At 52.1% G+C, this 27,057-nt stretch overlaps 1 protein-coding gene across 4 annotated transcripts in view; it reads right to left on the minus strand.

Annotated features, from left to right (window-relative positions):
- The window catches only part of TOM1 (target of myb1 membrane trafficking protein), a 47,273-nt gene extending 20,216 nt beyond the window's left edge, over positions 1-27,057 (minus strand). For 2 of the 4 annotated variants that reach the window (XM_025398644.1, XM_025398643.1), the window contains exons 1-7: positions 26,354-26,528; positions 8,429-8,513; positions 5,240-5,318; positions 4,098-4,247; positions 3,643-3,777; positions 3,359-3,505; positions 12-128 (exon numbers count right to left, since the gene is read on the minus strand). In XM_025398644.1, the coding sequence (XP_025254429.1) occupies positions 12-128; positions 3,359-3,505; positions 3,643-3,777; positions 4,098-4,247; positions 5,240-5,318; positions 8,429-8,513; positions 26,354-26,405 (765 nt within the window). In that variant the 5' untranslated portion in view covers positions 26,406-26,528. Of the gene's footprint in view, positions 1-11; positions 129-3,358; positions 3,506-3,642; positions 3,778-4,097; positions 4,248-5,239; positions 5,319-8,428; positions 8,514-26,353; positions 26,529-26,953 lie in introns of those variants that run through there. The other 2 variants (XM_025398645.1, XM_025398646.1) reach the window with 2 other exon arrangements.

The following is a 27,057-nucleotide window of genomic DNA, read 5'->3' on the forward strand; positions in this document are numbered from 1 at the left end:
CATCTGCTCACCTGCAGCAGCTCCAGGTCTGCAGGCTCGACCTGGGTGGGGACCAGCTCCGTCAGCATCTCCGACATCACCCTCACGTTCCCACTCACCATCTCCAGCTCACTGCGCAGCTTCCCAATCTGAAACACACAGTTGGTCGTGATGAGAGAAGCCAGGGGTCTGGAGCCCATGTCACTCACAGGGACAGAACCCAGTACCACCAATCCTAGGTGCAGCACCAGGGAGCCCACCTCCTAGCAGACTCTCTAGGCAGCCTCCCTCCTGGCTCCCACAGTGACAGCCCTGCACTAGAGGCCTGCCCCACCCCTCCTGCAGACCCCTCACAGAGGCGCTACCAACCGTGACCATCTCCACACCGGGGAGCCTGGTGCAGGGAGAAGCTGAAAGGAAATGAGCTGAGGGGGAATGAGCCACCAAGTGTGGCTGGAAGATTCCAGCATCTCCTGGGTCTAACACGGGAGCTAACAAGGCCCTGGAGGGTGGCTCCCCACAGGAGGAGGAGGGAGGCTGCAGGCCCTCTCACTCTCTCCCCCTAGAGGACTGGGCTTCTGCCCTCTCTCCTCCTCGGAGGACTGGGATTCCGCCCTCTCTCTATCTCTTAGGAGGACTGGGCTTCTGCCCTCTTTCTCCTCCTAAAGGATTGGGATTTTGCCTTGTTTCTGTCTGTTTTGGTGTCTCAGGCTCTTCTAAGGATAGTCCTTGCCGTGTCCCTCACCTTGAATATGAAACTCAGATTCAGCACTTGTTCCAAGGGATGTGGGCAGGTTTTCAATGGTCAAAGGGTTCCAAGGAGTTGGGCTTGGGGAAACATTTTCAACAAAGCTGTAGTCTCCTCAAAGAGGTTAGGTTGGGGAAGGCCATTGGATAAGGATCTTATGCTGTGGGACCTTGTAGGGTGTTTAATACCCTCATGCATACTGGGGATGCCCCGGAAAAGATCGATATGAAAACTTCCAAGATTTATTTGACTGAAGAACCTTTTTACGTTTTGAGAAATGCTGGTATATTGTAAATCATGTGGCTGAGTTATAGTTGATTTCAGAGTGTCACTATATACATTCATGATTGTGACAGCAGCTACCATTTATAGACTACCTAATAAGTGCCAAGCATTGAACATATATTGCTAACTTAATTTTTTGCCATAGGTAGACATCAATATCCCTGCTTTTACAGATGAAGAAATGGAATGTAGAGACAAGTAGTATATCCACTATGGTTCACTGACACCTTCCAAAACCTGCAAAATGTTTGATCTATTTGGCTGACTTAATGAATACTCTTGGTATGAGTGAGTGGAAAAACTACTGATCACAAACCTCCTGCATCCAAATCAGACTTAATTACAAAGGAGCCTGGGAGTAACATCACTGCACACCTGATGTCTTCACATGTCCCAAGAGACAAAAGGGGACTCTTGAATTAAACAAAGATTAGTTTCGTTTAGCAAGCACCTTCTTGCATTAGGAGTAATTAGCGTCTTAATCCACACAGATGCTAGACTTCAGGCAACTGGTTAAAATCGTAACCGAATGAGACAATTTTTTGGATCACAAGGTGCTTTTACAATTTTTTACACACTTTTAACCCATGCAGAAAAAAAAAAGTGCAGCTCACTGTCAGCACTCATTTAATTTTACATAAACATGCTCTTTGAGGCTGAAGTAAACCTGACTATTTTCAACATGAAAATAAAACATAAAAACTGTTCTTGGAGTTATTTCTAAACAGAACTCGTCTCCAATCCTAATGTAACAGAAATGTATATGATGTTACATTAGGATTAGAGACAAGAGTATCCTTGGGGTAAACAGGCACTGTGTTAATAATTTTGTCCAGTTAGCAACATTTTCTAGTAATATTTGTAACTCTGGGGGGTGATTTCACCACTTGCTAAGAGAAAACAAGTCACGGAAGTTTCTCTTCAAATAGGCTAGGGTTAGAATGAGTTCAAATGATACATAAAGCGGGTCCTGAGGACGCTTATTGGGAAAGTTAAGCTTCACTTTTTTCTCCATCATGCATCCGTGTCTTCCTCACCAGCACATTCAGCAGCTCCGCCTTTAAGCTGCACTGATGTGATGGGTCTGATGTGTATACAACACCTCTAATGTGGGTGCTCCCACAGTGTGCAGGACTCTGTCCCCACCCCAGCAGCCAAAAGTCTAGAATGACAAGCCCCCAGCTCTACGAGTTGGTCATGGCTGTAGAAGTCACTCAGCAGATACAGCAGCCATGGCACTCCACAAGCAGCTCATGGCCCAGTGGGCAAATCGTCCCACCTCCAGCCACAGAAGGAAGGGAGATGCCCAGATTGCCTCAGTCAGGATGCCACCTGCTCTGAGGTGGGTAATCCTTCAAAGCTAGTCACAAGGCTGGGAGAATCTGTCCCTTAGAATCTCATACTAAGCCTCAAACCTTCTTGGCTGGGCGTGGTGGCTCATGCCTGTAATCCCAGGACTTTAGGAGGCCGAGATGAGTAGATCACTTGAGCTCAGGAATTCGAGACTAGCCTGGCCAACATGGTGAAACTCCATCTCTACTAAAAATAAAAAAATTAGCCAGGCATGATGGCTCATGCCTGTAGTCCCACCTACTCAGGAGGCTGAGGCAGAATTGCTTGAACTTGGGAGGCAGAGATTGCAGTGAGCCTAGATCGTGCCACTGCACTCCAGCCTGGGTGGCAGAACAAGATTGTCTCAAAACAAACAAGAAAGTTTCAAACCTTCTTGAGACTTCATGGGAAGCAGCACAGTACAATGTTCATGTGTTTTTTATTTTTTGCACAGATGTTTTAAAACTTTTCAGGCAGAACCTCTGTTCAAATGAAGTCTTTTTTTTGTTTTTTTTAAACAGGTCTATGTTGTCCAGCCTGGTCCCGAACTCCTGGGCTCAAGCCATCCTCCCGCCTGAACCTTTGAGAAGCTGAGATCACAGACGCATGTGACTATGCTCAGCTCAAATGAAAGCTGTGAGTGTGTAAGAAACCACACAGGTGGAGCTGGCCTGTTTGAAGGGGCCGCCTACAGGACACCTCCTCTCCATGGTGCTGTCAGAGGGCCCCGCAGAAAACACAGGTTGGAAAATGGCCAAGGTACAGGGCAGTGCCTGCCAGGAGTCAGACAGGCGTGAGCTTGAATCCCAACTGTCTCCGATGACTGTGTGCTCCGGGCAAGTGAATGGACCTGTCTGAGCCTCATCGCTCAAACAGGAAGAATCACACATACCCTGTGGGCTGCTGTGAGGAAGAAGTGGAGGCTCTGTGGACGGTAAATTCTGACAGGGGCCCTCCCTGACGTGTGTGGCCCACCTGCCTGGACCTGACGGTTCTGACCTCAGGCTTGCGTACCTGCTCCGGCGTTGGTGCTATGGGTGTGTCGCCGGAGAGCATGGGCGGGGTGGGCAGAGGGGCAGTGTGCTGGCCAGAGTCCTCTTGCTGGCTGGCGTCAGAGCCCACAGAATCCTGTCCTGATTGTGTCTCTGAGTTGAACACGGTCTAGTGGGAGGAAAACAGAATCAGTGAGGGGTCCTGGGAACGTTAAGAGCCCAGGAAGTCAGGGGCCGGCCCGGTGATGTCTCTGGGGATGAGTCCTGCCTGCCTTCCCTCGGTTCCCGGTGCGGCAATTCTCTCACCCTCTGGGGTGTGTGGATGGGCGACAGCATGTCCAGGTCAGTCATGGGGAACTCCAGGCCTTTCCTCCGCAGGTCCTCATAGATGGTGACCACACCTGTCAGGTCGGGCGAGCTGCGGAACGCGTCAGCCCAGGACTGAGGGGGAACAAGGGGACACAGCCGGTAACCACAGCTCACCTGTGAGCCTTCCCACCTGGCTCCCAGAGAACAGACATTCTTTCCCTGATTTTTTCCTTTCTTGTTTTTTTCTTTACTACATCTGCCCTGCCCACTCCACAGCAAAGCACACAGTTGGCAAGCCTCCCTCCCCACAGAACATCCCACCAGCAGACAACCGAGACACCCCGAAATGAGAAGTGGAGCCTGGGACAAACACGATGGCCTCGAGCTCTCCACTGGGCAGGAAGCTCCCGCGCTGACAGCTTTTCCTGGCGCTGCCCGGTCCTGGCACTCACCTGGATGAGGTTGAGCACCTTGTCATGCACGATGGTGGGTGGGTTGTTCTTGGGCAGGATGGTCCTCACCAGCACACTCTCCACGAAGTCCTGGCTGGCCACCAGCACGTGGAAGCGGTGCCCGCAGTTCTTGACACAGGTTTCTAAGACCTGGAGGGCGGAGAGGTGCCGTCAAGCACCTTGGTCAGAGGAGAGGCGGTGCCCAGGACCCCCACCCTTGTGGCTCCTCCTGTGTCCCAGAGGGGAGGTCCGGAAGAGGAGATGGGACTTCCTGGAGTGAGACCCTTCAATGTGGAGGGCTGGGACAATGCCAGGACTGGGGGCCTTGTTTACTGGAGGGCACAGCCTAGGGTGGGCAGCGGTGTGGTGTGTGGGCTGGACTTCCCTCCCTGACTGGTGTCAGTGCACACAGAATCCCAGTGCTGGCTCTGAGCTGAGCATGGTCTAGACAGAAGGGGCTCTCCAAGAGGAAATCAAGAATCTGAGATGTCAATTGACCGGTAAGCCTGTGGCCCAGGGAAAAGACACTGAACTTCCCTCCCCACTCTCCACTTCCCACTGCAGGAACTGCCTTTGCTTTTCGCTTAAGCCAATTCACCTGGATATAAATGCTCCTTGTGGAGGAGGGTGGGACAGCGTTTATAGCTTCCCCAGCCAAACCCATGCGGACAGCTAGGAGGCCCACGCGTGTCTGGCCGTCCTGAGATCTGGGCTGGTTCAGTGGTGGGGGCAAGACTGTTCTCAGCCACTGGTATTTATTTTACATTCATTTTCCAGAGCACCAAAGTGCCGGGCAGCACCCAACTCAGTCTGCCAGCCTCCCTGCCCCCACGGAGGCCTGGGTTTACTGAGCTTCAATGTCACCCGCAGGTCCTTTGGCCCAGGCTCTCCCTGCCAGTGGTTCTGGAGTGATGTAAGCATCTGTTCCCATGCTGGGGGATCGGGGAGAACCTTTCCAAATGGCTTCTTGCCATTCTGCATCCGCCTGCGGTGTAGACAGGACAGTGTGTTGCCCACAGACCTTTCCTTTCCAGCACTCAAATGAGGAGCTCAGGGGAGGCTGGGAGTCCTGCTGGGTCTCAGGGGAGGTGACTTTCAGTGGACTGCAGTCCTGCCACGGGACGGACAGATGGGGCACTCACTGTGAGAGCCAGCATCACCTCGTGGAAGTTCTTATTTCCCACGATTCTCTTCTTTACTGCTCGGAGGGCATCTTTGGGACTAAGAAGAAGGACAAGAAAAAGGGTGGGCTTAGGAATAGAGCCCTCTTACCCAACAGCAGAGGCCCTGGAGAGTTGGAACAGCTCTTATTGGCCCATCCTCCCTGTGCCCCACCTGTTTGGTGTATCCAGTCAGGTTCTGATCACATCAGAATCTTCCTAGCCCATTGCTCAGCAGGGACTCACAACCTGTGGCCCCTGGACCTCCTGCAGCAGAGTCACTTTGAGAAAAGGTGAGAGTGTTTTGTTAAAAGTGCAGAACCTGGCCGGGCGCAGTGGCTCACGCCTATAATCCCAGGACTTTGGGAGGCTGAGGCAGGTGGATCACTTGAGGCCAGGAGTTTAAGACCAGCCTGGCCAACATGGCGAAACACTGTCCCTACTAAAAATACAAAAATTAGCTGGGCGTGGTGGTATGAGCCTGTAATCCCAGCTACTTGGGAGGTTGAGGCGGGAGAATCGCTTGAACCCAGGAGGCAGAGGTTGCAGTGAGCTGAGATTGCGCCACTGTACTCTAGCCTGGGCGACAGAGTGAGAGCCGAGATTACACCACTGTACTCCAGCCTGGGCGACAGAGTGAGACGCTGTCTCAAAAAAACAAAAGACATTAAAAAAAAAAAAAAAAAAAAAGCAGAACCCCAGGTCACCACACTATATACCACCTGAACCAAATTCTCAGGCAGTGGGGCCTCTGAATCTGAATGCTCTCATGCTCCCCAGGGGTTTCTTATGCATGCTCAAGTTTAAGAACAAAGAACCTGGAGGCATAGTGTTTTCATCACAAAAATAGAGACGGGGTCTTGCTATGTTGCCCAGGCTGGTCTCGAACTCCTGGGCTCAAATGATCCACCCATCTCGGCCTCCCAATGTGTTGGGATTACAGGCATGAGTCCCTGAGCCCAGCCAGCATAGTGTTCTGATGCCCTGTCCTGGCCAGCTGCTCTATCTGCCCATTTATCCTTCCATTCAAGTCTTTTTTTTTTTTTTTTTTCTTCTGAGACAGAGTCTCACTCCGTCGCCCAGGCTGGAGTGCAGTGGTGCAATCACAGCTCACTGCAGCCCGGAACTCCTGGGCTCAAGTGATCCTCTTGCCTCAGCCTCCTAAAATGCTGAGACTACCAGTGTGAGCCACCATGTCTGGCCCATTCAAGTCTTATTAAGCACCAATGTGTGTGTGGCACCATGCTAGGTGCTGGGGAGACAGTGGCAAACGAGACCATATGGCCCTGCCTCCTCCCCACCTTGCGGGGAGACCCAAAGAAGAGCAGGGAATGAGCAGGTCCTGGAAAAAGAGCAGAGGTGAGGATGGGGGTGGTCAGAAAAGACCTCCGAGTTGGGCCTTGAAAGATGGGAAGGACCAGCTGTGGGGAGTGGGGGCAGAGCAGTTTGGGTCAAGGTCAGAGGCTGGACCTCCTGTGGTGCCTGGAACACACAAGGTGCTCAAATAAACAGCAATGCACCTGAACGACGCTGAGCCCATCCCCCCATGTTTACAAGGGACATGGGGGCTTGCTGTCCCCAAGGATACTGCAGTGACTTGCAGCTGTGACGCCCATGAAGCTCCCAGGCCTGTCTAGAAGCTTGGTGAAGTTTTCTGCCTCCTGCTTCCTTTCTCCTGACCTCTGCCCACCACTCCTTCCCTCATGCTCACTCTCATGAGTCCTTGGCAAGACCAGGGAGCAGGGCTGAGGAAGACACCGGCAAGTTCCTGGCAGCCAATGCCCTCTCGTAACTGGGCCTTGACTGTGTGACTCAGATGCCCACAGCCTCCCTCCTGCTCAGAGCTGAGCATTCCCTGCCCTCCACCTGCGTCCGGCCTGCCCCTCTCCATGCAAAGCCCTCCCGGGCTGAGGAACCCTGCGCTGGCCACAGGACAGCTGGATGATCCCAGTGAGAACTGGAGAGGGAAAGGAGGGTCCACACCGATTTCTCAGGATGGAGGCCTCGCCTGGCAGCACTTCCTGCTGCCCATGGGCCCCACACCTCTCCCCATCCTTCACTGGGTTTTCCTGAGAGGACAGGGACCCTCACATCCCCTTTCTGTTCCCTCCAGGGACTCGGGCTTATTGCTGGAAGGATCCAACAGAGCACCTTTGAGGACAAAGACCTAGAGAGAGAGGTAAAGTGACTTCTGAAGGTCACATGTCAGGTCAGTGACAACAAGTCAGACATCGGAGGCCAAGACCCCAATCCCTCCCCCACACCACGTGCCTTGGCAGGGCTCCTTGGCACTGAGCAAGAGGATACCATGACCCCAACACCAGAAATGCCTGGCAAATGCCAGTGCTGTTCAGGCTCACGGTTCAGCTTCACTTTCCCTGCCATCCTTGTGATCTCCCCTACACTCAAGGCTGGTTTCTTTTTTTTTTTTTTTTTTGAGACGGAGTCTCGCTCTGTCACCCAGGCTGGAGTGCAGTGGCCGGATCTCAGCTCACTGCAAGCTCCGCCTCCCGGGTTTACGCCATTCTCCTGCCTCAGCCTCCCGAGTAGCTGGGACTACAGGCGCCCGCCACCTCGCCCGGCTAAGTTTTTTTGTATTTTTAGTAGAGACGGGGTTTCACTGTGTTAGCCAGGATGGTCTCGATCTCCTGACCTCGTGATCCGCCCGTCTCGGCCTCCCAAAGTGCTGGGATTACAGGCTTGAGCCACCGCGCCCGGCCAAGGCTGGTTTCAAATCTTAAGGAAATGGAAGTCTGTTTTTGCTCACAGAAAAGCCGGAGTCTCTCTAGCGCATACTCCCGCCTGCAGAATGCAGATGGCGCTTGGGGTCAGCTCTGATTGTAAGAGTCTCCAGCTTGCCTCATCCTAGGGAGATGCTGCACACAAGGCTGGGCTTCCAGATCCGTGTGGAATCTGTACTGCCACTAAGAGAGGTGGGATGGGGAGGCAGCCCTCGGGGGCCAGCTGTACTCCTGCTGTGAATGCCTACCTTGGATGGCGCTCAGGTACTAGGGGCTCAGATGGCCTCTGCAGCCAAGCGGGGTGGGTCAGACTTGGCTATGGCAGCAATGGGGCTGGGGCAGGGGCTCCCTGGCAGGGTGCAGGTGTGTGCTGCGTGGTGGATGGCCGTCTCTGCCTGTGCCCCGCAACCTCTCCTTGGGGGGCCCTTACCCTTCCTCCGTCTCGTTGATGATGTCACAGATCTCCATGTTGAGAGCCCAGTCCTCGCTCTGCAGGGAGCCATCTGTAGCTTTCTCTGAGAAGAAACCATGAGTCATAAAGGCATGTGGGGGTCCTGAATGGGTAAACCCAAACCCTGGGTGGGAGGGGAGTGGGGTGCAGGGCCAGATGAGATGGGGAGGAGGAAGATGACAGACGCTTCGGGCACAGGGCCTGGCGCTGTGCGAGACTGCTCTACACACATCATCCCATCCTCACTAGATTTTTGTAGCCACTGAGGCTAGGAGTACCTATCTTTTGAGTTGGTAACCATTCACAGGATACAAAATCTAAAAGTTCTCAAGTGGTATACAATGCAGCTACGTAAATCTATCTCTGCCCCTGCCCCAGCGCCCTCTTCCTAGAGGCATCCCCTGTAACCAGTTTCCTCTAGAATCTCACAGAGACCTTCTTTACCTAGGAAGCAAAGGCTCCATTACTAATAGGTCACCCTGCCCTCCAGTACCCTTCTGAGGCACCCACAGAAGGGACCGATGCCAAGCCACCCGGCAGAACTGCCCCAAAGAGAGGCGATGATTCATGCAAGGTATCAGCACGGTATGGGCCCAAAATAAACACTCAGCAAGTGGCGGTGGTTCTTTTTTAAAAAAGTTGAGGCGAAAGTCACATAAAATAAAACTAACCATTTTCCCGTGTATAATTCAGTGGCATTTGGTACATTTGTAATACTAAATACAACCACCACCACCTCTATTCAGTTCCAGAAAATTTTCACTTTGTGGCAGTTCTGAGGGTAAGATTTCCAGGCCGGGAGTCGGCTGCAGGGTTCTGGAAGCCCGTCAGGGCCACAGCCTGGACCACTGGCTGCAGGTCCGCACGGTGGCAAGTATCAGGCTGGCAGCCTTTTGTAAACTGTAGCGTGGGAGACACCGATTGGTATGACATGAATGATGAACGCGGGAACTGGCAATGCCAGCACCTTTGTAAATGGTCTTCAGGAAAGGGAGGTGCTGCATGGCCTGTTTTTTTGTTCTCTGCGCCTTCCTAGATGCCATCTTCATGCAGACCAGTTCAACCACGTGCACACAGGAAATGTGCCCTGTTTCTTGCAGGTAACGTTCTATTACGCACATCACTCTGGCTGGTATGTATTGTGACTACATGGAGGACTGTGTGATGAGACAGGCCTTGCTCAGCATTTTAAGGGTGAGACCCTGTTCTGACGCAGGGACTACCCAAGGCTCTCTCCCCGGCAAGGGTCACATGCGGAGTACTCATCTGCCTGCTGTCCTCTGCAGCCATCCTGCCGGCCTCGGCACACCTGCTGGCACAGTGGTGCTGGCTATTATCTATCAGGAGTGTGCGCCTGGGTAGGCATGTAGAACTTGTTATTCCACGTGATGTGATGTCATGCTGTCCTGCAAGGGAGGCTCTCCCCTCACGGCTGTGCCCCAGCTCGGAGAGGGTGGGTGACTCCTTGCTTGCTACACAGCTATTTGTAAGCCAGGCCGGTTCCAGGCACTGGGATACCATGGTGGACACGGTGGGCATGGTCCCTGCCTTAGGGTGCCCAAAAAAAGCTACAGGGCATGCCAAACCCAGTCTGCCAGAGGACAGAGGAGGGCAGTTTCCACGGGACTGGACAGGGCCCTCTTCTAGCCACGCTGGCTCACCCAACTCTAAAACTGTGGCTCTGAGACCTTGGTTTTGCAACTGGCCCAACTTCAGTTCCACCCTTAGGTCCTGAGCCAGAAGGATGCCAGGGTGGCCCAGGACACATGCCAGGCGGCTGAGGCAGAGGGCGGTTGCTTTACCCCCAGACCAGGCCTGGAGGAGGGGATGAGGAAGGCTCCTCTGACAGGGCTGAAAGACAGAGTCGTCCATCCTGCGAAGGTTTACTGGGTGTGGCTTCTTTATACCACACCCCTGCCCTTGGGGGTTCCACACTTAAAGAGCCACATGGGAAGAACAGAGCGGGCTGAACAAGTGTCCCTCTGAGCAGAGGGCCATGTCCTGCTTTGGAGGGTTTGGGGGCAGGGGTTAGTCATGTCAGCGTTAACCTATAGAACCTGCTCCCCTGCCACAGGCCACATCTCATTGAGCCCCAGTCACACGGGCCAGAGGGTTAGTGTCATCTCCCTCCCCGCCCACATCTAAAGGCCACGAAGTCCTGCCAAGTCAGCTCCCAAATCTCTGTCCATCACACCATCCCCTTCTCACCACCCCTCTGCCACGGTCCCTGCCCCAGCCCGGCCACCATCTGCCCGCTAGACCACCGCCTCAGCTTCTTCCTTCCTCCTGCCTCCCTCCTCCCACCCATTCTCCACGCTGCCCAGAGGGAACTTTCTGAAACCTGAAAATGACAGTGTCCTTCCTGCCCAAATCCTTCCGCGTCTCCCTAGTCTTCGGCCTGGCCTGCATGCCCTTCCACGATAATATTTTAACTTTCCAAGTTACATGCCGTAGAATATCAAGCAGCATTAGCTGTTCACATGAAGAATGAGATTCAATTTTCACACGCTGTAAGGTGTGCATTATTGCCCTCATCTCATGAGGAAACTGAAGCACAGAGAGGTCACCAACTTGCAAAGGGTACACAGAGGTAAGGGCGGGGCGGCCGCTGAGGCTGTGGCGCAGGTGCCTGAGGCGTCTGTGCCATCTGCATCTCTCGGCGGGGGCGGGGAGCTCTGCTTTCCCAGAAGTGTCCTTCCCGACCACGCAGGCAGTCGGCGCTCTCCTCCCTGAGCTCCACTGGCAGGCCTCTCAGTGGTCCCCTCCGTCAGATCCCCTTCTGTCCCTAGCACCCCCTGAAAACGATGGGCACCTCTCATCTCCTGGAGGAGAGAACATCGGTGTTTCAGGAGAGGCTGTGGGTGTTTTGGAAAGGCAAGCAAGTGGCTTTTAAAGGGAAGCGGGGACATTGATAAATAAGAGAACTCCCATACCCGGGAATAAGGTGGGTGCAGAAAGACCGCCTCCCCTCCGCCCTGCCCTGGTGCGTGAGTCTGATGTGACCCAAGCAGCACGGGCAAGCTCCTTAGCCCTGAGTGGTAGCAGGCAGCAGCGGGCAGAGCCAATCAGAAGATGGAGGTTTTCTGCGGGGTGGGAGGGGACATGTGGCCTAAAAGAGAAAGGGGAGAGAAAGAGGAGGAGGAGACAAAATTGGGACAAGGCCGATCTGTGCGCAGTACAAGACAGCTGTTGGCAGGCTGTGGGACACATCTGCCCAGACCATCACTTGCCAACCCCTTCTAGATTCCTCCAGGTTCCTCCAGGTCCAGGTATGGACTACAGAACCGGGGAGAATCATGGATTTCCTTCAGATGCCCAAAGGGTAGGCATATTCCATCAGGGCAGAATTTTAAACCCACAGGAACCTGGCAATATTTGCTTTGTTTTTGTTCTTAACCACAGAAGTAATTCAGCTTGCTATTTTAAGAAGGGGGAATAAAAATACTGACAGTGGTTACCAGTTACCAAGAGAATGACAACTGATTCCCTGACCTCGGAGCTGTTGGCAATAAACTTCAAGGGCCTCTGGGTAGCAGCCGTGCTCTTGTCTTCCAGCTCCTGTCAGAGCCGGGCCCTGCAATCCTCCACCTTTCATCAGGCGGCTTTGTGGTTGTCTATGGCTGGCAAGTCTGTGGCTTCGGATCACTGGGCACCTGTGCATCTGTACGGCAGTCTGTCCTCTCCCTGTTGGGCCTGGTGCAGATACCACCTCCCTGGAGGGCTCCAGATAACCTGCCTGGCACGATGGCAAGACCCACTTGTCCCTCATGGAGATGAGGATAGAGTGGGATGAGTCTGGCCTGACCTAACTCAGAGACCATGGGCAAAGATCCAGCCCTTGAGTCTGTTTTTGCACCCATAAAATCAGGGTAAGACTGCCTGCTTCACAGGATGTTGTGACCTTACAGCCAGACAATGTCAGTATGACATCAGGAAAGGCTAGCAATGAGTAACCGAGCTACAATGACTATGATTTGGGCCAAGAGAAAGAATGAGCTCACAGACTCCTGGGGGAGAGAGAGAGATGTGGAAACAAAGAAATCGCCCAACGGACCAAAGACACGCCACACCACGGGCAGCATCAGAGATGGGGGCCATGATATGGTATCACCCCTTTCTTTCTTTCTTCTTTTTGGGAGACAGTCGTGTTCTGTCACCCAGGTTGGAGAACAGCAGCATGATCTTGGCTCAGTGCAACCTCTGCCTCCCGGGTTTAAGCGATTCTCCTGCCTCAGCCTCCCGAGTAGCTGGATTACAGGTACCTGCCAACACACCTGGCTAAGTTTTGTATTTTTTGTAGAGATGGGGTTTCACCATGCTGGCCATGCTGGTCTCGAACTCCTGACCTCAAGGGATCCGCCCGCCTCGGCCTCCCAAAGTGCTGGGATTACAGGCATGAGCCACCACGCCCGGCTCTTTCTTTTTTTGGGAGATAGTCTTGTTCTGTTACCCAGGTTGGAGTACAGTGGCACGATCTTGGCTCACTGCAACCTCTGCCTTCTGGGTTTAAGCGATTCTCCTGCCTCAGCCTCCCGAGTAGCTGGATTACAGGTACCTGCCAACACACCTGGCTAAGTTTTGTATTTTTTGTAGAGATGGGGTTTCACCATGCTGGCCATGCTAGTCTCGAACTCCTGACCTCAAGGGATCCGCCCGCCTCGGCCTCCCAAAGTGCTGGGATTACAGGTGTGAGCCACCGCCCACTGTGTCTGGCCAGTATCACCCCTTTCCACGCCAGCCTTCTGGGAAGCAGCCTGGAGCCCTCTTGCTCCCACCCTGCACATTCCAACAGTCTCATGATCACTGAGACAGCTCTGGCTCAGGCTGCCACCTCCCTAGGCCTGGACTGTCACCTCCACACTTTACTCAAACATAACTCCAAGCACGACTTCCTTTGTTTAAACATTGTCCATCACCCCCACTGCCTGAAGATCGAAAGCCTGAACTCTCCAGGGACTGGTGTCAGCCACAGTCAGCTGTACCCCCTCCCTCTATGTGGCTTGTCTTCTCACGCCTCTGAGCTCCTGTCTGCAATGCCACTCCTCATTCAGTCAGGCTCATCCCATTCACATGCTCATCTGGCACTTAGCACGCACCAGGCATGGGACTTAATAAGCACGTCACACCCTCAGCACAGTACCCGTCACCACAACCTTTAAGACAGAGGATGAACTAAGGGGCATGGAGAAGTCAGCAATTTGCCTGCAGTCACACAGTCTGTGAGATGCAGAGCAGATTCAAAGCCAGAGAAGTATGGTTCTCAAGTCCATATTCGTAACCACTACGCTATGTGCTTCTCAGGCATTCTCCACACTTGTCTTCCAGGCTACAGGGAGATGTCAGTGAGCAAATCCAGCAAGGTCCTGCCTCAGCGATGGTTTACAGTCCAGTGGGAGGCCACAACTGACAATTCCAAAAGGTCAAGGTTCCATGGCAGGAAAGACCAGGTGCTGAGACAGTGCCAGGCGTGCTGATGAAGAGGAGGCATGAGTCAGCTGAACTCCTGAACTCTCCTCATCTTTTTTTTTTTTTTGAGACTATGTCTCACTCTGTCGCCCAGGCTGGAGTGCAGTGCATGATCTTGGCTCACTGCAACCTCTGCCTCCTGGGTTCAAGCAATTCTCTGCCTCGGCCCCCCAAGTGGCTGGGATTACAAGTGCCTGCCTAAGTTTTTTGTATTTTTAGTAGAGACGAGGTTTCACCACCTTGGCCAGGCTGGTCTTGATCTCCTGACCTCGTGATCCACCTGCCTCGGCCTCCCAAAGTGCTGGGATTACAGGCGTGAGCCACCGCGCCTGGCTGACGCCCCTCATCTTCTAAGCCCCACCCAGGGCTGGCTCCTCAGTGGTGCCTCCTTCTGGGCAGACCATGTCACTCCTCATCCTGCACCATGACAATATCATCATGGAGAACAATGACAAACAGCATCATTCAGTGAACAAGTGTCAGCCTGTGCGGGATGCTTGGGGGCCCACCTTTTGTGTCACCTCCCCACATCCCCGACTGTCGTGGGGGCAGCCAATGTGCGGAGGTTTGTGACTTGCTCGATGCAAAGCCAGGCCTGCGTGCTCCAAACTCGTGTGCTCTCCACTCTGCTCTGTCCCCGTGAAGACTGCCTCTGCCTGCCTGGGGCAGACACTTTGGGGGCCCACCTTCTGGTGGGACAGAGCAGAGGGGGGCATTACATACCTCTGGAATGACGGACTGAGGCTCCAGACTGCCCAGGTGCTCAGTTTGAAGCTGACCGCCCCTGCCTACCCCGCCTTCCCAGAACAATATTCACTGTATTTCACTGATGAGCCACCAGGCTAAGGACAGAACAAGAAAGAGCCTGCGTGTTTTGAGACATTGTGGAGCTGTCAAACCCACCCTGAAACTGCAGACCTTCAGGCTTCTCGCTAGGTAAACAAAGTGCGTTGTGGTGGTGGTTTCAGACTCTGGTGGGTGGGTTTCCTGTTACCTGCAGCTCAGAGTATTCATGATTAATTTTCCTCTTTAAGGAGTGAGGCCCAGCTGCCCTGGCCTTCCCACGGGACTGCTCCGCAGTGGACAACCACGGCACAGACCTGAAGGCACTGGGCTCCACGGAAGCCCTCGGGAGCCGGCGCTGAGACCTGGCCCAGCCCTTCCTCCCATTCCTTCTCATCACCAGCTCAGCTGACCACCTGCACCCGCCCCATCACCCTCCTCAGGCTTCTGTGCTTCTGAACATGCTGCCCTTCTTCCAGGAAGAAATGTACTCCTCACCACCTCAACTCACGCTCCTAAGCCCAGACCAAAGGTCAGGTCTCCTGGTGGAGTCCGCCCTGACACCCCTCAGGGCCTATTCCTTCCAGCCAGCAGCCAAGAGCATTTTCCACAGACCACAACTCTAAGCACTGCTTCGTGGAGTGATTATAGTAACTCTGTTGGGTGATTTCTTTGTTTCTACATCTCTCTTTCCCAGGAGTCTGTGAGCCCTTTAAGGGTGGAGGTTATAGCTCACGAATGGTCCAACTGTCTACCCCAGAGGGACCTGGCCCATGATAAACCTGCAGTACCTGTTTGCTGAATGATGGAATGAAGGATGAGGCCATATTCACCAGCACAATAAACCTTTATAACAATGTAAATGAAATAAAATACCTCCACACTTTGGCACTCATTGATCCTTTAGAAACTATTGTGTGGAAATCCTAATCTTTCTTCCAACTTGCAGTCCTTTGAATACCTTTTTTTTTTTTTTTTTTTGACGGTGTCTCACTCTGTTGCCCAGGTTGGAGTGCAGTGGCGCCATCTTGGCTCACTGCAACCTCTGCCTCCTGGGTTCAAGTGATCCTCCTGCCTCAGCCTCCCAAGTAGCTGGGACTACAGGTATGCACTACCACACCCGGCTAATTTTTGTATTTTTAGTAGAGACGGGGTTTCACCACATTGGCCAGGATGGTCTCGATCTCTTGATCCGCCCGCCTTGTCCTCTCAAAGTGCTGGGATTACAGGCGTGAGCCGCCGTGCCCCTTTGAATACTTTTTTTTTTGAGACAGAGTCTTGCTCTATCGCCCAGGCTGGAGTGCAGTGGCTCGATCTTGGCTCACTGCAAGCTCTGCCTCCCGGGTTCACGCCATTCTCCTGGCTCAGCCTCCTGAGCAGCTGGGACTACAGGCACCTGCTACCACACCTGGCTAATTTTTTTTTTTTTGTATTTTTTAGTAGAGACGGGGTTTCACCATGTTGGCTAGGATGGTCTCGATCTCCTGACCTCGTGATCCACCTGCCTCAGCCTCCCAAAGTGCTGGGATTACAGGCATGAGCCACCATGCCCCTTTGAATACTTTTAAAAAGTACCGCGTCCCTCCTTAATCTGTCCTCCAACCTAACATCCTCAGGACCTGTGACCACTCTACTCTGGTAATGATCTCCAGAGCCTTCACTATTCAGACCGACCCCTCTGGATATAGGCCAGCTGTGCTGTCCATCTGGAAATGCAGCGTGGGAACCCACACGCCACACTTATCTGTCCTTGTTAGATACTGTATTTCTATTACTGCATCCAGTGACTATGTGAAATTTTTATTAACCCCACCATATGGAGCTGACTCCACTAGTTGTGAAAGATGATCCCCCTGGACCCGCAGCATTTAGCTCTTCTAGACACTCTTGCAGCCAGAAGTGGCCGTGGGACTTACGGCCACTGAGATGGAAGCGGATGTCTCTTGCGTGGCACCTGGGGAAAGTTTTGCTTTCTTGGTAACAGAGACACAGACAGTTGGTTCCTTCACCTGTGCTTCCTACCATGAGAATGCAAGCACGAGGATGAAACCAATGTGGTCAAGAAGGTTAGGCAAAAATACAGAAGGAGTCATTACTGAACGAATTCATTCTAGATGGACACAGATGTTTTCACTCAAAGGGAAACCCAGCACGTCTCTTTTAGTTCTTTTTTTTTGTTTGTTTTTTTGAGACGCAGTCTCTGTTGCCCAGGCTGGAGTGCTGTGGTGCGATCTCGGCTCACTGCAACCTCTGCCTCACCAGTTCAAGCGATTCTCCTGCCTCAGCCTCCAGAGTAGCTGGGATTACAGACACTCACCATCATGTCCAGCTAATTTTTATATTTTTAGTAAAGATGGGGTTTCACCATGTTGGCCAGGCTGGTCTCGAACTCCTGACCTCAGGCGATCTATTTGCCTTGGCCTCCCAAAGTGCTGGGATTACAGGCGTGAGCCACCATGCCTGGCCTCTTTCAGTTCCAAGGGAGAATCAGTGAGATGGAAGAGTTGGGAGGATGGGATGCAGACACAGACAAATCCTGCCCAGACTCAAGCACCTACGAGCTGTGTGACCCTGGGTGACTCCTCGGCCTCTCTGTGCCTCAGTTCCTCCTCTACAGAATAAAGATGACCAAAGGACTCACCTTCCAGGGATGTGTGAGGAGGAGAGTATACATTTCAAGCACCAAAATAAATGCTATCCTCTACAAACATATCAACCACAACATGATTGAGAATTTCAAGCACTCCCATAAGAGATTTTTAAATCACAAATATGCAGAAGCCATTTTTTTTCCAGCCAGAAACTTGTCTTGAAAACTATTTTCCAAAGGAGTAACTCTTTCCAGACCCAGCCTGGAAAGTTCCATCCACCTCCTAATTTGCTGAGCCGCCCTTCCTCAAAACCCTGGCTGCCTCTCCCCTGTTATTTTTTTTTAACCACAAACCACAGGAGAAACCCTAAAATACCTCACAGAGGGTATTGCTTCGGCAGCCTACAATCTTAAAGTTGATGTAACTAACTATAGTACCTAACAAAAGGAAATGTCAGTGAGATAAAGGTTTTCTAAAACTCCCCAGGTAAGAAGAAGAGAGGCTGTGAAGGCAGAGGCTTGAAGTGGCTGGCTGAGGTATAGACGGCAACTGTTTTCACTCCCCACTTGGGAGCGTAAAAGGTGTTGCTGACAATCTGGATGGTTAGGGGTGGAGTGGGGTTTGTATTAGTCAAGGTTCTCCAGAAAAAGGAACTAGGCTGGGCGTGGTGGCTCATGCCTGTAATCCCAGCACTTTGGGAGGCCAAAGCGGGCGGATCACGAGGTCAGGAGTTCAAGACCAGCCTGGCCAACATGGTGAAACCCTGTCTCTACAAAACATATAACAATTAGTCAGGTGTGGTGGCATGTGCCTGTACTTCCAGCTACTCGGGAGGCTGAGGCAGGAGAATTGCTTGAACCTGGGAGGTGGAGGTTGCAGTGAGCCAAGACTGCCCCATTGCACTCTAGCCTGGGAATAGAGTGAGACTCCGTCTCAAATAAATAAATAACAGAAAAGGAAGTAACAGAAAGAAAAAGAGAGAGACAGACACACACACATATACACACTCACACACACACGAGAAAGAGAGAGCAAGCGAGCACTTAAGGAATTGGCTTATGCAGTTGTGAAGGCTTAACAAGTTGAAAATCTGTAGGGTGAGCTGACAGGCTGGAGATCCAGGGAACAGACGCTGTCCGAGTGCAAGGGCAAGGGGAGCCTGCTGGCCAAATTTCCTCTTGTTCTGGGGAGGTCCATCTTTTTCTATTCAGGCCTTCAACTGATTGGATGAAGCCCACCCACATTATGGAGGGCAATACGCTTTACGTGAGTCTAGCGATTTCAGTGTTAATCTCATCTAAGACATACGTTCACAGAAACATCTAAAATAATGTTTGACCAAATATCTGTCTCCCCTGGCCTAGCCAAGTTGACACATAAAGTTAACCACTACAGGGTTTATACTGCACCAACACAAACAAGTTCAAACAGTAGACCCCTCTGTCTGTCCCTAAATTCTCTGTCTGTTTCAGCCCCTGCGGTCTGGCTGGCTCTTCTCTCCTGCTCCCTCCTCCCCTGGCTCCGTCCTTCCCTTCTCTACCTTCCCCAGCAGGAGCGAGGCCTAGTTCCCCTCCTCAGGTCTTGCACTGTGCTTCCCCACTGCACTTTGCAGTGCTTGATCAGCTTCTAAGTTGCCCATGTCCCTTGAGGTGGAGACCTGGGGGACACAGCCAGGAAGGGGTGGAGCTGGCACCTGAACCAGCTCTTCTGATGCGGAGACTAAGCTGTGACCCCATTTCAGGCTGCTTATGTCCCAGCGATCAAAATGAGCTACCTGGGATCACGCCAGGTGGGCTCATGGGTAAACTTAAAGACATTTTTAGAGGGACATATTTACTTTAATGCAGGATAGGAAAAAAACACGAACATCAAAGCCATGATTTCACGGATATAATTACATAGGATGAGGTCAAATTTTAACAGATAAGCTAATGAAAAGAAAACCCTATGAAAATAATAACGAAGATGGCGTGGGGGTAGACACAAATCATAAAGGAGCTACATGAAAGACAGAAGTTTGGAGGGCACCGGCCTAGATCAAGATCTCCTTAGTAAGGGAGTAAAGAGTTAACCTGTCCTGAATCCCCCTGCTTCTCGCAGGGTAATGGCCTCAAGCTAATTAGGAGACACTGAGGGTTTGGGTTTTTTTTTTCTAAAACCAGAAGAGAGGAAGTCTGGGACTTTACTCTTATTTCTTTGAGCTCACTAAGGTTAAGAATAAAACCTATTCGCCAGTTCTATCCACAGGGGCAGGCAAAGGCCTTAATTTCCAAGTAAGAATCCGCTCCTCCCCACAGCCTGAAACCTGACCTGTCTGTGAATGTGGCGGCCACCCAGCCAGTGACTGCTCATTTGCCAGGGACACAAAGACCATCACAAAGGCTGCACTGGAGCCAGAATCCTGGGCTGGCACTTAGCTTGGCTACTAACTTAGACTGTGTCCCAGGAATGATAACATCAGTGAAAAATCACATCAGCTAATAATTACAGACATTTCCTGTCTGGCAGGAAGTGCTTTACAACACAACACAACAGCCCTATTTGATAGGTGCTCTTATTAGTCTCATTGCACAGATGAGGAAATTGAAGAACAGAGAGGTTAAGTAACTTGCTCCAGGTAACAAAGCTGGTGAGGACTGAACCAGGACTCAGATCATTCAGTCTGACTCAAGCTCACCCTGGGCTCTACTAATACGTGTACACCTGATACAAAGCCTTTTCTAGACAAAGCTCTGTCATCCTCAAGACAGAAACTTCGGGCTCTAATGTGGGTCCTGTACTTACGGATCAGCAACCAGAAACTTCAAGGTATTAGGGCTCCCGCAGGCACACTGTGGGGATAAGCACCCTCAAGCATCCCCAGTGTGGGTGCTCTGGTACCCCACTTTGAGGAACAGTGTGCTTCATCATTCTGCCTCTGGCCAGCTGCTCTGATTCAGAAGTCAGCAAACTATGAACTCACATGCCAAGTTCAGACCCACCTGTATGGTCCTTGAGCTACAGGTGGTCTTTATATTTCTATATAGTTGGAAAAAAAAAAAGCTAAATAATAATACTATTTCATGATATGTGAAAATTACGTGAAATTCAAATTCCATTGCCCATAAATAGTTGTATTGGAGCACAGTCACTCTCATTCATTTACCTATGGCCTATGGCTGCTTTTGTGCTATAATGGCAGAGCTGGGTAGTTGCAGCAGAGACCATCTGGTTCACGAAGCCACAAGTATTTACTTAATGGCCCTTTATAGAAAAAGCTCACTGACCCTGGTCTAGTCCACTCTGCTAACTGACGCAGGAATCCTCTTTCTAGTTCGCCCTCCCCACCCCAGCTTCTGCCTTCACAGCTCCAGTGGTGGGGAGCTCACTACTGAGCAAGGCAGCCAGTTCCATCTTTGCAAGGCTCTAGGGATAGCTATTTATACTGAAACCGAATTGCTTATTCCTGTAACCACACACTCTGCCCTTGGGGCCTTGCACAATCAGTTCTACCAGTCCTCCCCAGCAGCCATCAGTTTTGTTTTGTTTTGTTTTTGAGATTGAGTTTTTGAGATTGTGTCACCAGGCTAGCATGCACTGGCATGATCTTGGCTCACTGCAACCTTTGCCTCCTGGGTTCCAGCAATTTTCCTGCCTCAGCCTCCCAAGTTGCTGGGACTACAGGCGCATGCCACCACATCCAGCTAACTTTTGTATTTTTAGTAGAGACGGGGTTTCACCATGTTGGTCAGGATGGTCTCGATCTCTTGACCTCGTGATCCACCCGCCTCAGCCTCCTAAAGTGCTGGGATTACAGGCGTGAGCCACCGCACCCGGCCCGCCATCCGGCCATCCGTTTCTTTCTTCCCTCTGGCATCAACCCTTCCCTGTCCCTATATATGCCCTCTGTTGTTCATTACCAATCCTCTGGAAAGCAGAGGGAGAATGACAGCACCTCTGCGTTGCCAATAGGGGAGATGGGCAATGGAGAGGGACCGTGACATAGTGAGGAGCAGAACCAGAGCTGGAACCAGGTGTCCCACCTCCCAGCCTGGTGTCTCCTTGACATCGCTTAAGTGTCCACTTTCCAGCCCATCATTCCCCAACTGGTCCCCCAAGGGCCTGAACTGGTCTCTTGCTTCTGTGATTCCTTCCTGTGGCTCCCCTGGCTTGGCTTTTGTGGAATCAAAGACAGCTCTCTTTGACTTTTTCACTTTTCCCCTCCAGGGCTCAGTCTTCAGGCTCTGGGCTCTTCTCCCCTCACACCCAGCTCCCACCACCCCAACCACTGAGGCTCATCCCCAGGGACTGCTCACATTTACCATCTCTGTTGTTTGCAACTTGCTCTCGGCAATCAGCTAGGATTTGGACTCCAAGTGCTTAGGGGGTGAGCTGATAGCCAGAAATGGAAACTGGGATTCTTGACATCTGTCTATAAAACAGAGCCAGTAAGATCTGTCTGCAGAGAATACCTGGAAAGGGTTTGAAATCCTTGAAAGAAGAGGGCTGCGACAACACCAGCTGGTACAAAGGATCTGGAATCCTCTCAGCTACGGGTGCTGCCCTTGGGAAGCTCCCCTACTCATCGGTAAGGGAGAGGGACCTGCAAGTGTGGGACCCACGTGCATGTCCTTATCTGGGACAAGGGGTAGAACAAGAGTTGTGGATCCTGGAAGGCTGGATGGACATCAATTCAAAAGAGGCACTGGGCAGCTCGAGGCAGTGTGGTAAGGTCCTCTCTGGACCTCAGTCTCTGCCAGTGTGAAATGAAGGGGATGGGCTGGAACAGCATTAGCATTACCTGGGAACTCGCCAGAAATTCACATTCTAGGCCAGACGCGGTGGCTCATGCCTGTAATTCCAGCACTTTGGGAGGCCGAGGTAGGTGGATCACCTGAGGTCAGGAGTTTGAGACCAGCCTGGCCAACATGGAGAAACCCCGTCTCTATTAAAAATACAAAAGAAGGCCTGGGTCTGGATTCTGACCTTTAGTAGCTGTGGAACCCTGGAAAGCGATGCTTTCCCTTACACTGACTTTTGGTGAAATGGGAAAAAAATAGCAAAACTGCACAGGGTCACCATGAGATTAATACCCAGGACGCTAGCAGAATACCTGGCAGAGTTATTACGGTGTTTGCTCACAAAATGTTACTTTCCTTTTCTCCCTTCTTCCTTCCTGCTATGTGCCAGGCACCGTGCTAGGTGCTGAGGGTCTGGAGAAATAAGGCACAGCTCCTGCTCTCAAGAAGTTCAGCCTAGCTGTGGAGACACACATGCACAACTACTAAGAGAGTGGGATGGTGGCATATTAGTATGATGAGGGTAGAGATAATAAAAACAGGCCGGGCGCGGTGGCTCACACCTGTAATCCCAGCACTTTGGAAGGCTGAGGCGGGCGGATCACTTGAGGTCAGGAGTTCAAGACCAGCTTGGCTAACATGGTGAAACCCCGTCTCTACTAAAAATACAAAAATTAGCTGGGCGTGGTGGCACGCACCTCTAATCCCAGCTACTTGGGAGGCTGAGGCAGGAGAATTGCTTGATCCCGGGGCGCAGGGGTTGCAGTGAGCTGAAGCTGTGCCACTGCACTCCAGCCTTTTTTAAGACTCTGTCTCAAAAAAAAAAAAAAAAAGAAATAATAAAAATGATGATGGTGGTGATGATGACAGGAAGAGCTAACGTTTCCATACACTCACATTGTGCCAGGCACTCTCAGAGGACTATCTTGTTTCATTCTAGCAACTACCCTGTGAGGCAGATGCTGTTTACAACACTTTACCAAGGAGGAAGCTGAGAGTCAGAGCCCAAAGTCATACGGTAAGGGGGTCCGAGGACCTGGGATAATGGGAGAGTAAAAGAGCAATGTTGGGCTTGGGGCAGGCCTCAGGGAGGAGGTGATGATATCCTGTACTTTGAAAGGTGATCTGGAGCTCCTCAGTGGGGGCACAGGAGGAAGCAACCCAGGCAGAGGGACCAGCAAGCACAAAGGGGTGTGTGTGTGTGTTGGGAGGGGAGGTGAATAAGAACTTTGTGATTTAAGTGCCTGATACTCATTCCTGATTGGCAGCATTAGAACCGGCCAGCTGAGGGATGTCAATTCCATATGGCTCTACAGATCTCCTTTCAACAAGGGCATGGGAGTCGGCAGGCTTGAGAAGAGACGGTACTCCTGCAGCAAGGAGGGGCCTGGTTTACAGAAGTATAAGCAGCTATACTATGTCATCAGTAATCACAGCCAGTGAGCAGTACTTCCTCCGCCTCTTTATCTAAAAGAACATGGGATACTGAGGGGATTAACTCAAACTCTTAATTCTACTTTTGGAGCCTCTTCAGCTTTGGTTTAAATTTCAATGGCTCAGTTTCGCTGTCAGTTCACGGGGGTCTTGGGTGAGTCACAGTCTCCACTTTCCCCTCTCTGGATCTCAGTCTCTGCCAGTGTGAAATGAAGGCGATGGGCTGGAACAGCATTAGCATTACCTGGGAACTCGCCAGAAATTCACATTCTAGGCTGGACGCGGTGGCTCATGCCTGTAATTCCAGCACTTTGGGAGGCTAAGGTGGGTGGATCACCTGAGGTCAGGAGTTTCAGACCAGCCTGGCCAACATGGAGAAACCCCATCTCTATTAAAAATACAAAATTAGCTGGGTGTGGTGGTGCGTGCCTGTAATCCCAGCTACTTGGGAAGCTGAGGCAGGAGAATCGCTTGAACCCGGGAGGCGGAGGTTGCAGTGAACCAAGACTGTACCATTGCACTCCAGCCTGGGCAACGAGAGCGAAACTCCGTCTCAAAAAAAAAAAAAAAAAAAAAAGATTTTCACATGCTAGAGTCCCACTGCAGACCTAGAGGGTCAGAAACTCCGGAGTTGGGGCCCAGATATCATTTGCTTTAACACGCCTTCCTAGGAATGCTGCTGAGAACCACTGGGTTAGAAAATTCCAAAGGTAAAGCTCTTTTAGCTGTAAAATTCTATTTGTGCTCTAAGGTATGATGATTTAGTAGCATTCTCTTTGCACGGAAGTATTTCTTGCCCAAGAAAGGCAACCCTTCAGGGTAAGAAGAGAAGCTCGCTTTGACTAGCTGAAATCCAGAACCCAGGTGAGCTTTCCAGAAAGCCTTAAGACTATGCGGCTGACTTTCAAGCCGGGTCTTTTATTTACTTGTTTATTTTTAAGTAGTAAGTCTTAAACTTGGCATGTGATAAAAGCAGTGGTTTCTGTAGTCAGAGAAATAAAGATGAGAGGAGAGCTGCTTTCTTTTCTCAGCTCCAAAAAACCATGACTCACTGTGGGGTGGGTGTGTCTAGGGGAGGTCGGGGGTCCTTTGAGAGGGCAGTTCCTCTCCCTGGTTCAGGAGCTTCCTGGTGTGTAAATCCTGGACTGTCACCTCCCCCTTGGAGAGCACTGATTACAAAACCCTCGGAAGAGCCACCAACAGCCACGGTGGCGATTACAACACAGAGCCGGGTCGACAAGCTTTCGTGAGGTTTGGCAAGACAGTAAGAATGGAAAGAATGTCTCGTCTTAAAGTTTTCCCAGTATGGACTTAAGACCAAAAGTCATCATCAAAAAAGATAAAGAGTGATTTCACGGAAATGCGATGGTTTCTTCATGCAAGAATGGGGAACACCCAGACCACCCTCTGGAGCAGTGTGGCTGTTGGGTCAAGGCATGTCGGTTCTCACGGTGTTGGTGTCCAAGAACGAGCGCTTATGAGACCTACTGCCCAGCGATTTCCAGGGATTCCTAACCTTCGCTTGGTGGTATCTCAGGAACAATGTGGGTGTGTAAATATATACATGTATGTATGTGTATATTTATATATGTATGTGGGTGTGTGTACGTATGTATTTCAAGAGATGGGATCTCCCTGCGTCGTCCAGGATGGAGTACAGTGGCGCCATCAGTGCTCACACAGCCCTGACCTCCCAGATGCAACCAATCCTCCCAGCTCTGCCTACCGAGTGGCTGGGAGCACAGGCACCACCACGCCCGGCTAATTTCTGTATTTTTTTTTTTGTAGAGACGGGGGTCTCGCCATGTTGCCCAGGCTGGTCTCGAACTCCTGGGCTCAAGCGATCTGCCCGCCTTGGCTTCCCAAAGTGCTGGGATTACAGTCGGGAGCCATTGCGCCCAGCCCAATGCTAATAAATATTACAACTGTTTTTTTATATGGCGCTGGCCACGTACCAGGCATTGTTCTAAGTATTTCACATTTATTAAGGAATTTAATCTTCACAACAAGCCCACGGAGGTAAGGACCATTATTACCCGCCAATTACAGGTGAGGAAACCTCCGCCCAGGGAGGCTGCGTCGTAGAACTGTAAGTATCCTGTCACCAGGGTGCAAAGAACCACGGACCAGCACTCAGGCGCCAGGTGCCCTGGGCTCGGCTTGGCTCGAGCGCCAGGCTGCCCCACCTACGGAGCACCGCGGTGGGCTGACCCGGAGGGTTTCTCCGACCACTTTCTGCTCAGGTTCTCAGAGTCTGTGCGGGTCCATTTGAGGTTGGGTCGAGATAAGAGCCCAGGCGGACACGTCCTGAGATCCGGGTCTGTGAGGCCTGGCCGCGGGCTGTCTGGCGCTGGGTCCCCTCTGGCCACTCGCCCCCAAGACGCCAAGCCCCGGGCTTCGCGGTCCTGGGAGAAGGGACTTCTAGCCCTTCTCAGGTGTCCATGTCCGGAGAGCCCGGTGAGCCAGAAAGGAGCTGGCCAAAGCCCAGGCGGCGGGACCCAGCACAGCGGCCCAGCCACTGCCAACCACGCAGTCCCTTTAACCCCGAAAACTTTCTCCCTCGATTCGGGACCCCAGCAGACACACATTGGCTGCGCGGTGGGAATCCGGACCCGCTCTCTCTCCTTATCTACTGGCTGTCGTATACATCTATCACAAGCCAAGGCTTCCTAATGGCCCAAGTTCTTGTCAATCAAGAGTGGGAGGAAAGCTGGGCGGGGCCAAGTCGGAGAGCTACACGCCAGCCTCATTGCCCTCCCTGCCTCAGTGACTAGGCACCCGGAGGCTTCCCAGGGGACCGAAGCTGGGTGCGGAGCACCGGGGCGGAGCTGTGGGGGGCTCCAGGGACTCACCGATGCGCTGTCCCACTGGAGAGCTGAACGGGTTCCCCAGGAGAAAGTCCATCGCTGCTACCGCCGCTGCCACCAACCCCGGGAATCAGCTGACAGCAACCGCCAGCGCCGCCAACCCGTCACGTGACGCACCCGAAGGCCGGCGAGGAGGCGTGGGCGGAGCGGTGGCAGAGCGGAGCTGGACCACAGGCCCCGCCCTGACGCGCAAGGGTCCCGCCCCCGAGGCGGAGGGCGATGACCTCATCGTCGCTTCCTAGGCGGCGGCGGGCGTCACGCACGACGTAGAGCCTGGGGGCGGGGCCCGGGAAGCGCGGTCCTCTTTAAGCCACGCCCCTGACCTTTTAGGGCGAGGTCTAAAGGACCCTTTACACATTTGGGAAACTGGGTCGTAGACCAGGGAAGTGACTTGGGTGAGATTACACAGAAGCCGAGACTCTTAGTGTCACAGCCCTTAGTCCTTGGGACCTCACTGTGACTGCACACCTACCCTGGGTGACAGCCTTTCTGGGCTGTCTCCTTGCCCCGATAGGACTCTTCCTGTTTGATGTCAAGGTCTCCCCGCTCCAAGATGCACCCTGCTTGCAGCCCAAATTATCTTACCTTAAATCAGAGGTAAGGGCAAGGGGTTTGTCATCTATTGAGACTGAGAAATAATTGAATGAATTGCAGCGCAATTCCCTCTAGCGCCCAGGATGGCAGAAAGC

Source organism: Theropithecus gelada, chromosome 10 (genome assembly GCF_003255815.1).
Source record: "Theropithecus gelada isolate Dixy chromosome 10, Tgel_1.0, whole genome shotgun sequence".
Lineage (NCBI taxonomy): Eukaryota > Metazoa > Chordata > Mammalia > Primates > Cercopithecidae > Theropithecus > Theropithecus gelada.